At 40.0% G+C, this 17277-nt stretch overlaps 1 protein-coding gene across 5 annotated transcripts in view; it reads left to right on the forward strand.

The window, feature by feature from the left end:
• Positions 1 to 5618: 5618 nt before the first annotated feature.
• RNASEH2B (ribonuclease H2 subunit B) overlaps positions 5619 to 17277 on the forward strand; it is a 40890-nt gene continuing 29231 nt past the window's right edge. For all 5 annotated transcript variants that reach the window (XM_014257798.2, XM_005516344.3, XM_014257745.2 and 2 more), the window contains exons 1-2: positions 5619 to 5732; positions 16646 to 16717. In XM_014257798.2, coding sequence (XP_014113273.1) covers positions 5681 to 5732; positions 16646 to 16717 — 124 coding nt within the window. In that variant the 5' untranslated portion in view covers positions 5619 to 5680. The remainder of the gene's footprint in view (positions 5733 to 16645; positions 16718 to 17277) is intronic.

Consider the following 17277-nt stretch of genomic DNA (forward strand, 5'->3'; position numbering starts at 1 on the left):
TAATGCTGTCTTAGCTGTTGTTGGATAAAAGAATTACGAATATGTTGCTTTAATATAGAATTGCTGTTAGTATACAGCAGGGAGGGAAAAATAGCACAAATAAAACTATTAATCACACAGTGGTTGTTCAGAGAGAATTCCTCAAAGTGAAGAAATAAGAACACCACAGATCTACAGAAATTATGTATGTTTAAAGATGTTTGAGGAGAAGAATAAGTGGCATTTTCTGAACTATATGGATAGTATCCTAGGATTAATAGTACTTTAGGATACACTAGGATACTCTAGGATAAACAGTATTCTCACAAATGTCTGAAAAATTTAGACTTCTTTTCCTCAGTATCAAAGGAATGAAGCCTTCAATAGAACAATGCACAAACATATGCATATACATATTTTATATGGAAGATATATATACATATTTAAATGGTTGTGTCAGTATACACATATACATGTACAGTGTATCTATCCATGTGTATAAACTGTGGTAGAAAGGTATTGTTAACATTTTTTTACCTTGAAGATATGACATTTCTAATCATTGATACTCTGGAAGGAAAATTGCAGCATCAAGACTGTCAAAGTACTTTTGGCTAATAATAATAGCAAGAATAACAATGATAACAGCAAAAATAAAAGTAATAATGCCATCACACAGCACTTATGAGGTTCACTGTAACATTCAATCTTAAGTGTTACTTTCTTTCATATCAACCTGAACAGTTTGTTTCATAGCTTTTATTCATGCTCTGCTTTTCAAGTGAACATTTGCTTTCTGAGAATGTCCTAATGGGGCTGAGAAATTTGTTGAAATAAACAGTAAAGGAAGGCATCATTATAATGTCTGCTATAATGCTTTTGATGCAACAACTTTTAATCTGAAAATATTAGAAAAGTCTCATACGTTTGGCATTTAGAAAAAGAATATTTCAGGGGCTTTGTAGGTGTTGGTTGGTTGGTTGGGGTTTTTTTTGGGTGGGTTTTTTTTTTGTTTGTTTTGTTGTTGATTGGTTGGTTTTTGGGGAGGGGTATTGTTTATGGTTTGTATTTTGTGCATGTGTGTGTTTTGGGTTTTTTTACCAGTCATATGGTATCATGGCATTATGTCTGAGTCATAATGAGGATATTTTGAAGTAACTTACTGCTGTGGATAAATGTATCAAGCACATTAAAGAAGTGTTGCTACTGTTCATTTCAAGCCAGCTCACAATCTGTATACTCATTCTACTTTTTTCTCTAAACAGTATACATCATTCTGAGCAGCTTCTATAAACAGACCAAGGTCTGCTTGCTATAGCAACACACCTCCAATAAGTGACTTTTCTAGCTGATTAAAGAGAGGAACAATAAGATTTCTTAGATCCAGCATACTTGTGTCAATAAATATCTGCTTGTGCTAACCCCACAATACGGTCCTCATCCATCCTAGGGTGTGATGGATGCACCAAAAACAGGAAGAAAGGGAGAATTGTAACAATGATCACAACTGTATGTAAACTGGGGCCTGTCCCAGTACAGACAAAAAAAAAAAAAAAAAGTAGTGGGGAAAAGTTCTTAACTTTTTTTCTGAGGTATCTTCAATTTGGTTCTTCCTCTAGATAGGTGGGCTAACTCTGACATAAACTTATGAAGTAGGCCAGATGGATGCTATTCTGTTTCTCTCCATTTAGCATAAAAAGACGCTATATAATCTGTATAAAATTAGGCAATATGAATCCCATGGTTTCTGTGGGTGTGCCTACATTTTCCTATATAATTCTGCTTTCTTCCTTTTCTCTCTCTTAATGCCATTTGACCTGACATACTGGCAAACTTTGGAACTCAACAGGTTATTTCTATTAAGGCCAAAAATTATAATTGTTACCTGTAGGTGCACAAGGTGATGCAACCTTGTTTAGTGCAAAGGACAAAGTGATTTCTCCTCAGAGCAGGTTAAAATATTTTTCGCCATTGCTTGAGTGCCTTTAAATGAACACTGTTATTTTCCTTAAAATGGACTATTTTCAATAAGAGAAATACTTGCTTAGACAAATGCTGTCATGAAGAGCTATTTAAAATAATTCTTTTCCAGCTTGATGGATTGACTTAAAATTTTAGTTAGAAATTCAAATGATGTTTTATAGGTTTGCAATGCTGGTGTGTGTTCTTTCAGGTCAATGCCATCTCTGTGTCTGGCCTCCATATTTTCAATTTTTTTCAATGCCACGCATGCTTTGTTTTGAATAAAACCAAACAAAGCAATAATTTGGCCTGTGATTAACTCAGAACAGTATTTTAAACCAGATAACTTAAAATGAATCATAATTATCATGGTACATCAGCTAAAGTTCCATTTATCACTAAGCCATTTACTGGGATTAAATATAACCCTTGCATCCCTACATACAGGTGGCCCTTAAATGTGCAGAGCAATGGATTTAAAGCTATGCATGTAAATGCTTGAACCACTGAAGCATAAAGTAGATAAACCTGTCCCATGTTTGTTGAAACAGTGTAAAATGAAACAAAATTATGTGGAAATATTTTTTGCCTTTTAAACAACAGCCTTTACTCAAAAATGAATCACGCTTCTTTCTATACAGTCTCTTTGTTTCTTGCTCTGAGCAAAGTTTAAAACTGCCTTCACTTAAAGCTAGTGTACGGGAGGAGGAAGGAGTAAATTCCGCAGCTGAAGGTGGACAAGAGGTAGTGTTTCTTTGGCACCAAAAGTAAGTAATTTTTGTTTGGCAAAAAGGGATGCTTGCTTTTGCACAAATATTTGCATTATAAGAAGCAGGCCTAGCAGAAATGAATGAACAGACAACATGCAGGTGAAGTCTGAATGCAAATCAAATGGCTCTGAAATGTGGAAAACAACTGTCCTCAGATTCGGCTAGGGCTAGTCCCATATTGGATGCATTTAACTTTCTGGACTTAATGAGTCATATGGACCCAAATGAGAATACCCATGTGCATGAAATTAAGATTTGAGTATTTAAAATGATATCACTGCAGCAGTTGAGATCAGCCTAGTGTTTTAAACGTCAGCATTTTCTTTCAGGGAGACACTACTACAATTTAAAAGTGTTGGCAAGACTGAAGGTAAAGTATTTAATTCTTAAGCAAGTAAGATTCTAGTATCATCAGCTTTTGACTGAAATCCCTAATTAGTTTATCTTTTGCTTATAATGATATAGTATATCCTCTGTTTATAAAGGGGAACAGCATATATCAAGTGTGCATGAGTAACAACAGAAAGTTTTAAATATTTAATATGTATAAATTACTGGATAATTTTTATTCCAAAACTGATGTCATTCTAGAGCCTTGTCCAGGCCTATTTGAGAATTTCCGTTTGAGACATTTCAAAGTATCTGAGAAAAACATTTCTATCTGAAAGTTCCTGGAAAAGGACATTATAGATCCCAGGGCCAATATACATCTAGAGATTGTGGGATTTGCTCGTAAATCAAAAGAAATGAACAGCTGAAATGTCCATTCAGCTCAGTTGATGGTAGGAGTACTCAGCACCTCTGAAAATTAGTTTGCTTACCAGGTGCCTAAATAAGGATCGATTGGTGCTTTGAAATATGTGAGCTTAATAAGTCAGTTTTGTAAACGTACAATGTTTGCTACATTTCCATCACACGCTACAGTCAGGGAGGAAATAGGAGCTCTGGAACAACTGCAGCTTATGCTTCTAGACTTGATCCTGACACATGCTGCATCTGGAGGCTTGCAGACTTGGATTCCTGGCTTTTCCAGAGCTTTGTTAAACTCAGTGGTGTACAACATGCTAAGACTTGTCATTTTCAGGACTAGAAGGCAAATCTTATGGAGAACCCTTTTTTCCACATGGAAGGCTTTACTTCTAGGAAGGTTTCAAACAGCAATCAATTCTATTCTGCTCTTCCAGAAGTATTGTGCAGATGACAGCACAACTGATGAGCTTCTTTCTCTCTTTGCTAACTCAAGTAGTGAGCACAGTTTTACAAGACCCATCAGTGAATGGTGCAATCCAAGCATATACCACAGCAAATTGCAATCACTCTGAGAGGAAGTGATTTCCCTGGGGACTTCAAAACATATGGTCTTTGGTATTTAAATCTTGCCTTACTTCAATCAGTGGAGAAAAAGTTAGAAAAATTAAAATAAAACAAATTTAGATTAATGTAATCTCAGTGATGAAGGTATATGCTCAAACTTCAGGAAATTATTTTTTCAGCCTTACATCAGCTCAGCTGTTTTGCATATGCTGGCCTGGGTTGGTTCTGCTCTGTTTTGGGGAATAAATGTTAGTATGTTTTTAATATTGATTTCATATCTCTGAGATTTACAATTGATATGTATACTTTAGTACTTTTGATAACATAATATTTATTCCTAAATCTCTGGGAAGGTGGCCATCAATCCAGTCTGTGTGGGTAAAGCTAAGTTTACGTACACATTGTACATACACGTGCGTGAAAATATGCATTTTGTGCTGTGGCTATGGCTCCTCAGATCGATCTGGAGGTAAAGATCCTATTTACCAGGATCATGTTGTACACTGGGTAGGATGACAGCTATGAGAGAACTGTGGCTCTGCCCTCGACCAGCCTCGTAGGACTGAGGTTCCATTGAGTGGCCAGGGCTGGCAGGCACCTCTGAAGAGGGTTTATTCCTCAGGGCTTGGTCAGCTATTCCTCACCACTTGGTCAGTGGTGGCCCAGAGCAATACCCAGCCTGATTTTTAATACCTCCACTGATAGAGACACCACAGTCATTCAGGACAACCTGTTCCACTAAAGACACGATTTCTTATGTTTAAATGGAGTTCCCTTCAGTTTGCAGCGTTTGTGTCAAGGCCTGTTGCACTGTTAGAAAGAACAAACTGCTACAGTACAGACATGCCATGAGATAGAACAAGATGTGGCTGGGGAAGGGGACCATGCAGAGGTAGGGCAGCACTTTTCCTGGACAAACACACTTGTTCTCGTTCCTGGAGATAAGCATAACCCAGTACAGTTTAGGCATGGGAATGATGAAGCCAGGAAGCAGGCATGGATTGTAAAGAAGTATCAAGGCCACTCAAGCCCCACGACCCATTTCCAGAAAGATCTGAAAGGTCGGACTGCACTTGGTAACTAACTTACATGGGAAGTGAGAAACCTGTTTTCAGGGTGGAGAAAACCTACCCATAAAAAGGTACCCCTCCCAAGCCTGGGCAGCGGCCCCTAGGACCATGAGCTGGATCAATGCTGCAATCAGGAGTGGTGATCTCTTTTCCCCTCTCCTTTCCTTTTTCTTCCTCTCTCTCTTTCTCTCTGCCCCCCTTTAACTCACCTCTTACTTTCTCTCTTCCCATTCGCCCTACCCCTATATCCAAAACCCACCGCCGTGTGCTTACACAGTAGGTCAAGGACTAAACAAAACTACTTCCACGTTAAGTGTGCAATTCAGTAATACAACTTTCTGATTGCTTGCGGACCCTGTGACTTCTGTCGCTCACTTCGGAGCCCGGGCGCTCCCTTCCCCCGTCGGGCCGGGGGAGACGAGATCTGCAGCTGCCGCCCGCCCGGTGCTTTCCGGGCAGAGGAAGAGGCGGAGCGGGCCGAGCCATGGCCGCGCCCCGCTGCCGCCCGGCCCCTTCCCGGCCCGCCCCGCCCGCCATGTTGCCGCGGCGGGAGCGGGAGCGGCGGGATCGCGGGGCGCTGGGAGCATGCGGGGCGCACGGAGCGGGCAGCCCGCGCAGTGGGTGCTCATTGCCCCAGGTAACCCGGCGGGGCCGCTCCGCGGACGGGCGGCTCTGCCGCCCCGCAGGCCGGTGGGGCAGGAGGCGGGCGCTCGTCCCCGGGGACCGGGGCAGGTGGCGGGGCTGCTGCGTGCCCCGGCCCCGGCTCGGTGTGCTGAGGCCGCTTTGGGACACGGCCTCGAACGAGGCCCCTCACGGCACCCGCCCTCCCCTCTCCGGGGATCTCGTTTCCCGCGCTGGATCACTGCGTTTAGTTTACGCGTGTCATTAGGGCTTTGCCAAGGGCTCTTGCCACCCATGTCCCTGGTGGGGTCTCGCTGTCCCCTCCCCGGAGCTGGCGGCCCGCCTGGCCTCCATCCCCTCAGTCCCTTCTTGCATTTTTTGAAGGAAACTGTTTAGTGCCCTAAGCCACAGTTGTCAAACAGACTTCAGACCTAGGCCAGAGGGAGATATCAGCTCTTTATTCTGAAGCAGCAGAGCTCCACATGGCAGCTCTGCAGTTGTGATATCCACTGTGCTGTGGAGGCTTTCTCTCTCCAATGCTGCTCTGAATCAGTGGGAGGATGCTTTTTCTCCTTTACATGTATTTCTGCCTAGTACCAGCTGTAAACAAACATCACAAAATGTTTTGCTATTGATGAGTGAAACAGGACCTGTTCAAATGCTAAAACATAAGAGGAAGGAGACATTACTGTCTTTTTCTAGTTTGGTTTTTAAGGAAATGCAACTTCCGTGATTAGCTGTGGGCCAACTTTGTACTGTATTTCTTAGCTTACCCATAACTGAAAAGCGTTAATAACCAAACCTGATAAAAAGGAGGAGTTCTTTGCAGTAATTTTCTGAGCTTTGCCTGTGATGATGTGAGAAACGCTGTAAATAGCACCACTGAAGGAAAGGTATAGCAAGAGCTTCGTTCAGCAAAAGTTGAAAATAAAGCAGGAGCTCAATCAATGAGTTGTGCCCGTAAGAAACCAGGCTTCTCTAGTTACATAAGAAACAGAACCAGTTGTTATGATTTCACTGATTCCTCTCTTCTTCTAGTTTCAATTTTTTGGTTCCACCCTTTGGTACATGACATGCTTGATGCCTAAGAAAGGAATTTATAAAGTGAGGAATTCCTTTTTTTAATATTGACTCTACGTAGACTAGGATTTAAAGCTGAATCTTTTATCAGATGACTGGCTATGCCAACAGATGTCCATACTGTGCAAATATTTACAAATATGCTTAGCTTATGCATGAGTAGTCAGTTCTGTGCAGTAAGTTAAATTCTTCAGTAAGTGTTTGCAGGATTGGAGCCAGAGCTTGTAACTTTCATGAAGCCAGACAGTTTGTATTACCAGCTATGCCAGCACAGCTCTGACAAAATTTATATAGTACTCCAGACCTGTAAGAAAGTTTATTAAGCCTTAGTTGAACTTCAAAGCACATAGTGATTTTTTTAAAAAGTCTGTGGCTGATAAATTCAGAACTCCACAGCTGATGAGACTTGCCAACCAAACAAAACATTTCATGATTTTAGTTTTGTTTTAGCATTATTTTCAGAAAAGCTTTATTAAGTTCATGTGTTACCACTTTTCAGAATTTTGCATTTCATAACTGCTCTGTTGAATGAATCTCAGAAATTTTTCATTGGCTGCTCAGCAGAATGTGTAGTAGGAAAACCTGATTATTTTCTGGAATTAAGATGGTTGCAGTTGGATTTAGAGCAAAAATGTCCTTTGACAGTAAAATTATATTCATGTGACAGTCTCTATCTTCATAATACCTGTATGGCATAATGATACACACATACATAAAACCAACTGGTGCAAATAAGTACACGTTCTGTTTCTGGTTGTGAGTTCAATGCCATTTGTTCCTGAGTCTACCAAAAAAAGCTTGTCTGCTTTGGCATTGAAGGTTATGAAATTACTACTAATTTCCTTCTTTAAGTACACATTTATATGCTGTTATATTTCATGGACAATAAATTGCTGCTCTGCCATTCAGAGCATGTGTGATGACTGAGGAGACAAATTTTAGTTTTATTTCTGTTTCATAGTTTTTATATTGGTTTCAGTGTTCTAGAAACAGTTCAGAAACAAGGAATCTCTTCTGTCAGGTAGAACTGCGCATGTTCTTTGTTGAAGTCATGATTCTGGCTAGAGGAATGCAGTCAGAGTGGATTTTTTACCAGTGGTGTGAACTGTTTTTAGAGGGACAGCCTGTCACTTTCTGTAGCAAGTGATTAATTCTGTCATGTTTCCAGTACTGTAAAAGTTTGGTAGTTAGTGGTCCTCTCATGCCTGCACATCACAGGACAGAGCTACAAACCATATGCTCAGCAGTTACTTTGCATGGTTTGTAGAGAAGGGTGAAGGTGGGGAGGGGAAGCAGGGCTGACTGAGGCAGTCTTTGCCCTCACCAGCTCTTCCGCCACACCAAGGCACTCAGGCTGTTTGGCATGGGAGAATCGCACAAAGGGAAGTCCAAGTAGGAAAGGGAGAGCCTCAGTCATAACTGTAATATCTGAGCTGACTGCTAAGCAACTTCAGGGTGAGATATCAAATTTTACCTTTAGATAAAAAGGTATTTCTTATGTACAAATTTACCAAGCTTGCCCTTGGCCTTGTGAGAGGTCTTGTGTTTCTGTTGATACTTGCATTTTTTTTTATTTTTTTTTTTTTTTACTTTTTTTCCATAAAGACAGGACAGTTTGACGTGGAAATACAATCATATTTTTGTTTTCCTTTTATAAGCATAGTGGTTCCTTGGTTAGGGATTGAACCACCAAGGACAGGACAAAGAGGGAAGTGGTAGGAGAGGAGTTAGGAAGTGCTGCTCAGGCAGGATGAGAAGCAGGTGGTAAGCATGTCAGTCACTCCAGAAAGGCTGGAAGCTGCTGATACATGTTCTGCAGCCTTATTGGGGATGTATAGTGAAAAGCTGAGGAATGGATGTGAGTGGCCAGGAGAAAAGAGTGAACAAACAGTAGATGGAGGTATTGGTTGTGGAGGAAAGTGAAAGGACAGAAAACTTGGTTGTGCTGGTAGCAGTAGAGCTGTGCATGCTGGGTTTGAAACAGTAACTGCACAGTGGATATACAAGCACCAGATTTAGCCTGGGGCAGGCTCGGCTCAGAGCTAGCAGTTTATTAGTTCAAGTACTGTGCCATGTTAACACATCTCTGCTGTTTCCAGAACCAGCTTTGCAGTGCAGCTGCTTTCAGACAGTGTCTGAACTAATAAGTCCTGGTGGACCAAGCTGGCTCTGTGTAGACCCACTTGGGTGTTTCTGTGCTGTGCTCTATGTTCCAGGGGATTTTATTAGCTTGGCTGGAAATCTGGATCTGAGCTTGCTTTGTGCAGAGTAGTTGACGTCGATGGTTAAGAAGACCTCCCGAATCTGGAGTTCTGTAGGAATCATGGTAGAGACACCAAAGTGCTAACGACTCCTGAAGGACCACATGGGCTTCATTGGCAGATGGCTAAGTTTCCAGATAGTGCTTTCCTGCATTTCTAGTGGTCATTGGATAATCAAGGCTGTTACATTACCCATGTATCCAAACTCTTTATCCCTGAGAATGTAGAAATTCCTGTACTGCCTTTCTCTTGTTGGTCTAACTACTGAACAGGTACAAGAGAAAAGTAGTAGCTCCTGGGGATTAAACCTTGGCTCTCTCACAGCTACAAAGTTACTAATGATGTACTTTAATGGAGCAGATTCTGCTGTATTTACAGAGTATCCATGTACTTTAAAAAAAAAAAAAAATAAAAATCCTGCTACTTTTTAATGTGTGTGTAGGAAATTTCTACCTGCCTTTTGAGCTGGGCCCATGGAAATACCGTTTTTTATGTGTTCTCTGAAAATCATAAGAGCTAGAAGTTATTTTTTAGACTGAGAAGTTGAGACCCAGCAGTATTTTAGGGCTATCTAAGGCAAAAGATTTTTAATTTTAGGGCTGTCTAAATCTAAAGGCAGAGCATTGGAAATCTCTCAAATACTGTGGTAAAGTCACTGTGTCTGACATAGATGTGATCTGGGCTCTGTGTAACAAATAAACATTCTTATGTAATGGCTTCAAACAGGTCTTACCAAAATCACGCTAGCTGCTTAACAGGATTGGTGTGAAGGACAGTCTCTTTTTCAGTATTCCTCAAGGATAGGTGTTATGTCAGAACTGGAACTATTTATATCCTTCACTGGTTTTAGCAAAGAGGTCAGGAATTGAAGGCAGTTTTCTAAGTCTGGTGTTCCATTCTACACCGAAAGTTAAGACTGATGTATTTAATATGTTCTCCCTTTGTCTGTGTTAGGAAAATAAGTAGGGGTTAGCTGCGTGCTGAAAATTATTCTCAACCTTTATTTTTCTGAGCTAGACAAGTTTAGCTGAGCACATTTTTTCAGTCCGCTGTTTTCTTAAACAGTAAATTGATTAGCTCTTTTATTGTTTTATGGGAACTGCCATATGAATAGAACTGGAAGGGTTGCAATGGGGGAGAGAAGTTTAACAATCCTATTATTTTTAGGAATTACTTATTCAAAAATAAAAGGAGCAGTTTCACATTAGACTTGGCAAATTGTTTGAACAAATCTTGTATATGCCAAAAGTCAAATGGAGGCAGAAATAAATGGACTGTGATGCCAAACCATGGGGCATCAGCACGCATTAAATTAATCCTCCATCCTTTCAGTTGAGACTAAGGAACTTTTGTCTCCATGCAGTAACCGAGGAAGTATTTGAGTTGAAAATTTTGGGTCATAGTGAGAGAAGGTATCATGGCCAAAGAAGCTGTGGAATACTTAATTTGTGAAAGTAGTTTGCTTTAAAAACAGAAGTAGACAGGTTTTGCATAATTTTTTTTTTCCATCCTTGCACTTTGATACAAGCTTTCATTTAGTGTTTAAAAAAAATTAAATTTATCTGCTACAAAATAGATCACACTGCTGGGGTGTTAGGGTGCTTGAATAAAAAATTGTAGTGAGCATCAAAATTGAGCAGAATAATTGAACATTAATACTTTCCAGAATAACCTGGGTAAAGAACTTGGAAATAATGTTTGCAATAAACAAATGTGTATTTTTTTTTAACAGCTGTGTCAAAACATCAGAAAGCCTATATGAAATATGTGCACATATTTATCTACCTTTTTAATAAGGGGGATGTGAACATGCTTAATTTAGAAGTTAGCAATCTGTGGGCATATTTTACTAAACCTCCCCCTAAACTGGCATTTGCATCTCCTGAACAAAGCCTTTTGCCTGCAGGTAATTTGCACTTTTTTTTACATGTCATCTCCTAAAAGGCATACTGAGCTCTGCTGTGAATAAAGCAGATATAACTGGCAAGCTAAGGAGCCAGAAGGAAGCATAGCAAATAAAATAACTGAAAAGAGATGTTTTAATGTGTAACACCATCTCCCACTTCTGCTTTCTGCCATCTGGCTTGGAAGAGACCAACTTATGCCAACTTAGGCCTCTCTGCATATGGGAATAGGGCTGATTCAGCCAGTAATACAGCTGCACCAGTGCTGACCCTATAAATATTGAGAAGGGAAGTCTGTAGTTTTTACCCTTTCAAGTGATAACCAGTTCTTGAACTTCTCAAGAGTGACCTCCCCTTTATTCAGCTGAAACTCTGCACGTTCTGCCAAGCATCTAGACTTCAGTAATGGATGAATTAGTACCGTCCATTGCTGCTAGTGAGTCCATGAACATGTTTTTTTTTTTGGCTAAGAAGTGAATTGTGCCAGCATAAGGGGAAGCCAAAAGATGCTCTCAGGCTTACGTCTTAAAATTTAGCTGTACTTCCCAGCTGTGTCCCGGAGCAAAAGACCATTCAAACTGTCAAGTCACATTTCTTTTTGAAATTGTGGTCAAGATAGAAAACGGTGCCATTTTAGATACTGTGTTTTATTGCAGAATGTTCTAAATTATGTCACATTGAACAGTGTTTCCTTGGGGCACCAAATAATAAATGTAATGATTACCAAACTGATAATCATTCTCTTTCACAATAGTTATGGCAAAAGTCCCCGTACTGAAGCAAATACTATGTACAGTCAAAGGAGTAAGGTGGTGAGGTAACATCAATTTTATATAACTGAATAACAGCTAAGATTATTTCCAAAAATAAAGTCTGAGCAAATACAAACCCATACCCTCTCTGTAAGCACCTGCAAAATATTGGCTGTTTGCAGAGGTGAATCAAGCTGTGATCTGTTTAGTGCTCCCCTGAGTACTGTGAGCCAAGGAAGCAACAGTGTAGATCTGTGGCTCATCTCCTGATTTCCCAACTCTGTAAATTCATATATGATCTGGTTTTGTAATTCATGTGCACTGGTCAGACACAAGATATGTTCTACACCGTCTTGCTCCTGCCGTGGGTTCTGCCTCTTGCTCCAGTGAGCTTACTGATAGGATTGAAAGTTGTTTACTTCTTCATTGTGGCAGGTTACTTCTCAGCTGGATGAGTGAACTGAGCTGACTTCCTGTGGGGCCTTGAGATTGCTAGTTTTGGTGGAAAAAAACAGCAGAGATGCAAAATAAGAAGGGAACCAAGTTGGGGACCCCAGAACTTTTCTGTGCACTTTTCTATGACCAGTGATCTTTGGTCATTTGAAGCCATTTATGAAACTGTATCCTCAGTCTGTACACACCTGAATTCATTTATTAAGCTTGCAGTTAATTACCTTGTAACCTAGAAAAATTACCAAAAATTTGGGTGATACAAAGTACTGGATTTATCAATTATTTTTCACTGGGCTTTTTTTAGGGCATGCTGCACAACAAAGGACATGGACACTGAATTAAAGCCATTTTCTTGAGGGTTGAGATTCTTAAAAGAACACAAATAAAATTTTTATTAGATCTAACCTATCTGTACCCTTAGGCTACATAGTTTAAAGTCTTCCATAAAATGTCTATTTAATGGGCTCCATCATAATGTCTCCATCTGACACACCTTTCATGCACACTTAGAAGTTAAGAGGGGAATGGAAAAGACTTGTGTAGGTGACGTATGGTTTAATATCTGTTTTTAAATGAAATCTTAACTTTATATTTCCAGACTTAAATAGTCCTTTTTCTTTGCAGGGTGGTAGTGGTTGGGAAATTCGTGCTCTCAGAGGGTTTTTTCCTCTTACACATTTGACAGATATTTACAGCCCTTTTGCTTGCTTGGCTGGCAGCTTTTTACATAGGAATTCCATATAACTTGATATTAGTCTGTTATATATAGTATTCTATAAGCATTTTTTAAAAAAGAAGGTGAATAGACTTTGCATCATCCATAACAGTTTCATAGCTCTTAGTGGGAGTTTTACATTGTTTTTCAATTTATTTATGTTGCTGTACCAGGTAAGGCTCTTTTGTTTCAATGACTAGATTCATTAGTGCCTCATATCTATCCATTGTGGAAGAAATTATTGCCAGAATTCCTTTGAAAGCTGGTTCATTTTCACTTCATTGTGTAGATGTATTTTATAGAATTTGCCTGGTTGTATAACTGACCTCCATGAAATACAATAATCTTTTCTCCTTTTCTTCAGCTGCCTCCTGGAGGTGTCTGCCTTCTGTCTTCCCAGGCAGTTTAAAGAGTGACATGCTGGCTGAGATGCCTCCTTGAGACAAGATTAATTGAGCCCCTCTGTACCCTCCTATCAGTTTTTTATATCATTGTAGTGTATGTTGTCCTAGGAGAAAATCACTAATGACACGTGTTAGGAAACTGACCTGACTGTGAGTCACTGTTGGTAGAGAGTATACTGGGCTGAAAGGTCTGACCTCTGTCCCGTAGAAGAACAAGTTTCTCAGGGCTGAGTTATAGGAACTGTTATAATAAGCATGGTGGCGATCATCTGATGTTTTCCTTTAGAATTTAACAAAACAGCTCTTCCTGTAATGTTATTTTTTTTCTGTTTCTTTCCCGGGAGGTGATTTCTTATCTGGAGGTGAACCTTAAAATTGAAAAAAATATAAAAATCCCGACCTACCTTAGCTCTCAGTTTTGCTAGAAAATGGCTATAGTACTGCTTTCTAAGAAGTCTGTGTTTACTTAGCTGTAAGAGATCCTTGCTGAAATACAAGGACTGATAAATGTAATGGCATTAAAGAAATCCAGTTACCTTTCCTGGCTAAAGTCCAGAACACAAATAAGTTAGGTTTGGACACCTAACATCAAAAATCCCTTGCTCAGCATTTTCCTAGTCATGAAGTATTTAAATTCAGATAAATAGGGCCTTCTTTGCCCTTAAGGCCATATTAATACTGCATCCAGTTTTCCAAGCAGGCATTCTCCCAATTGCCTTTTTTTTGTCTGCCAACTTGACATACAGTAAAGCCAATCTATAACAAAAATATACTTCAGATGCCCTTGGAAATGGAGTGGAATATTGCCTACATTTTGAGGCAACTGAACGTTAAAGAAGCTCAAAGAAACTGCTTTTGCCTTTTCCCAGTCCTTCCCTTCTCCCTTTGTGTCTGCATGTCCCTTCAGGCAAACTATTTTCCGTGGCAGCTGTGTGGAGAGTGTGACATACTGAGTCTGATTCCAACGCCATGCGATACTGGGACAGCAGCCTGCAACTCGGACAGTGTGTTAGGGTTTGGTCCCTGCTGCCCTCTGTGCAGTGGTGAGCCCCTTGGAGCCTGAGCAGCACCAAAGAACTCCATGGGCAGAGCTGTGCTGCTCTTTGCATGGGGAGGAGCTCCTGGCAGGGGCAGAGGGGCAGAGTAGAGGGTGCTGAGCCTGGGATAGCATGGGGCAGGCCCAGATGAAGGAGGGTGGTTATCTGGGTTGGGAAGGTAGAGGATTGATGAGGAAGACAAGGGACACTGTGTCCCTTGGGTTTGTTATGCTCCTTAGGTTTAGTGGCGACGGATAAATTCAGTGTGTTACTAGCAGGTTAGGAAGAGAACATCTCAACCCAGTAAAGATGCAAATGTCATTAAAAACAGCAAAAAATTGGGAAGGATTGTTGACTTAATTGCTGACAAGATGCAACTTCAGGCTCAGCTGGACTCATTCCCAGTGTTCATCAATCTATGCATGAAGAAAGCAGAGCAAGTGAGCGCTGAAAGTTCCTTTGGGGTTTTTTTTTGTTTTGCTTTTTGTTTTAAATTTTGAAACTCACATTTACTGTGTATATTTTAACATGTTCATGTGAAACACATCAAAGTAAACACATGCAGTGTGTTTCTTTCACTATCATTAATCACTTCAATGTTTTAAAAAGTAACAAAAAATACACTAATGTTAAACTGTGGTCAAGAATTGAAATATACACAGCTCTAGAAATTGGAAAGTCGCCTTTGCCAGGGCAAATGTAGCTTGACAACCATGTGTTTATGTATCAGCATATAAAGGAAGTCTGGCTAGCAAATACGGACTTTTTCCTTTAAAAGCCCTCAACTTATATTGAAACTTTTTGAAGCCCTTTTTCAAGCCACCTGAAGACTCAGTTGAGTATTGGAGGGAAGAAAATTACTTTAAATTCTCCAAACAACTCTGAGGATTATTACCCTCCAACACATTTATCACTAAACACAGTTGTTTTTTGTGTCCTGCGTATGTCTTTATCTCGGTGACTTTTGTTGATGACACAACTGAATAACAAGGAGTAGATATGAAGATTGAGAGCTATTTGGACCTTTTTTTTTTTTTTTTGCCCATGAGGTGTTTGTGAACAGCCAAGTGTGAGAAGTCCACTTGTCCTTTTCAGATATGTTGGAGCTTTCAGTCAGGGAGGAGGACAGGTACTTTTGGTTGTTTCTACTTCCCTGTTTGTCAAACAATTGTGCCAGCTTCGTCTTCCCAAACCTGCCGGATGTTACTGAAAGGGGAAGGACAATGTGGCACTTCTGTTCCTGTGAATAATCATGCAGTCTGCCTCTACTGCTCCTCTCTGCTTTCCTCAGCAGCACCGTAACACAAACATCAGCCTGATCTCTGTCAGTGCACTCTCTGGGGTCTGGATACTCATTATATGTGAAATGTTTTAGTAACTTTCCTTGCTCTGATGAATGCCTGTATGAAAAGAATTGGGGCAGAACTGGCAGTGTGCAGGCTAAGAAAGATGATGCTGTCATGGTGCTCTTTACTGAGATGTGGGAAGTTGTTTTCATAAATATAAGTTAGACTTTCCCTACAAAGAGAACTTGGCTAGAGTATAATTAACTGGGGATACTTATACATGTGTTTTTTTGTACTTGAGTCAGCATCCTTGTGGTAGCTGTTTCCTTCTTTTTTCAATTTCACAGAAAAAATTGTACTTCTATGGCTCTGCTTTTTATTTTCTGTTTGTTCGAAGATGCAGGAAAAAGAATAACTGTAAGGGGCTTCAACCAGAGGTGCTGCATTCTCTCAGCTTCTTTGTCTTGTGGAAGGAATGAAATGCAGTCTTTATTTTTCAAGTTTATACATAACAGATAAATAAGTGTGCTTGTTTTCCACAGAAGTAACAACTAGAATAGGCTGATTCCTGCATAATCTGACTTCGTGAAAGCTTTAAAGGATAGTTTTCTTCCCATATTTTACCTTTTGCACTTCTTTAGTGTCCACGTTGTGCTTGGCCTAACTAACCAAAGCATTCTTATTGTCTTTGTGACTAATCAGGGCAGCATATCAGTTCATCTTACCTAACTGGGATGTCAAATTTAGGAGCTCTCTTGCCTGAAGGCTCTCTAGGGGGAAGTGGTTTTCAAAATCTAAATCATCCCCAGGTGCATATCTTTCCTGTGACAGATAGAGAGTGCCAGGAAGTCTGGAATCATAATTTAAGTGTCTTGATCAGGTAGGATGAATTTGGGCTGAGGCATATAATTTTTAGGCAGATGTGTGTGTGTGTTTTCAAAAAAGTGTCAATCCAATTAATTCTGAATATCTTGGAGAAGCAGATGTGAAATACTTCACAATTTACATGTCGATAACTTTTTTCTCTCCCCCTACAGAGGCTGCTATTGACCCCCCTAAGACACCTGACAGCGAACCCTTGTTTACAAAACTGCGCAACCCAAGCACAGGCAAGTTCTGGAACTGTGACATCAGCCTGATAAAATTCTGGTTGATATTCTCCACCACCCAAAGATTCATATTTTGCAAAGCTGAAATAATGATGATAGGTAAAAGTCTTAAGTGCCAAAGATACTGCTGGTTATGCCAGATGTTTAATGCTGTGCAAACATTTAGGATTTCTTTTATAATTTTAATTGGTTGAACTGTTTATTCATCAGGAATATTGGCAGCACAAAAAAGGGGTGTAATTTAAGTTCTGTTTTTAAGTGCATTAGTTTTGGGGAGCTTACAGTGTTGGGTGTTGAATCCAAGCTTTTTTTTTTAAATCCAAATTTAGGCTTCTTAGCATTCATCTTATGCTATAAAATAAATAGAGTTAGAAGAAATTATTCAGTTGTACTTACCAAGCTTTTTGGGTCTTTTAATTTCTAAATCTAATTTTCTTTTCCTGGCCCAGGTCATGGTGTCTCTTTTCTCCTTAACAGAGCATGAGGCACTTTGAATTCAAAATACATTGGAAAGACCAGAAAATGCAGGCAGTACAATGACACCACCATCCCACGATTAC

This window comes from Pseudopodoces humilis, chromosome 2, assembly GCF_049639895.1.
Source record: "Pseudopodoces humilis isolate 2021_Gansu_Grassland_sample_001 chromosome 2, ASM4963989v1, whole genome shotgun sequence".
Classification (NCBI taxonomy): domain Eukaryota; kingdom Metazoa; phylum Chordata; class Aves; order Passeriformes; family Paridae; genus Pseudopodoces; species Pseudopodoces humilis.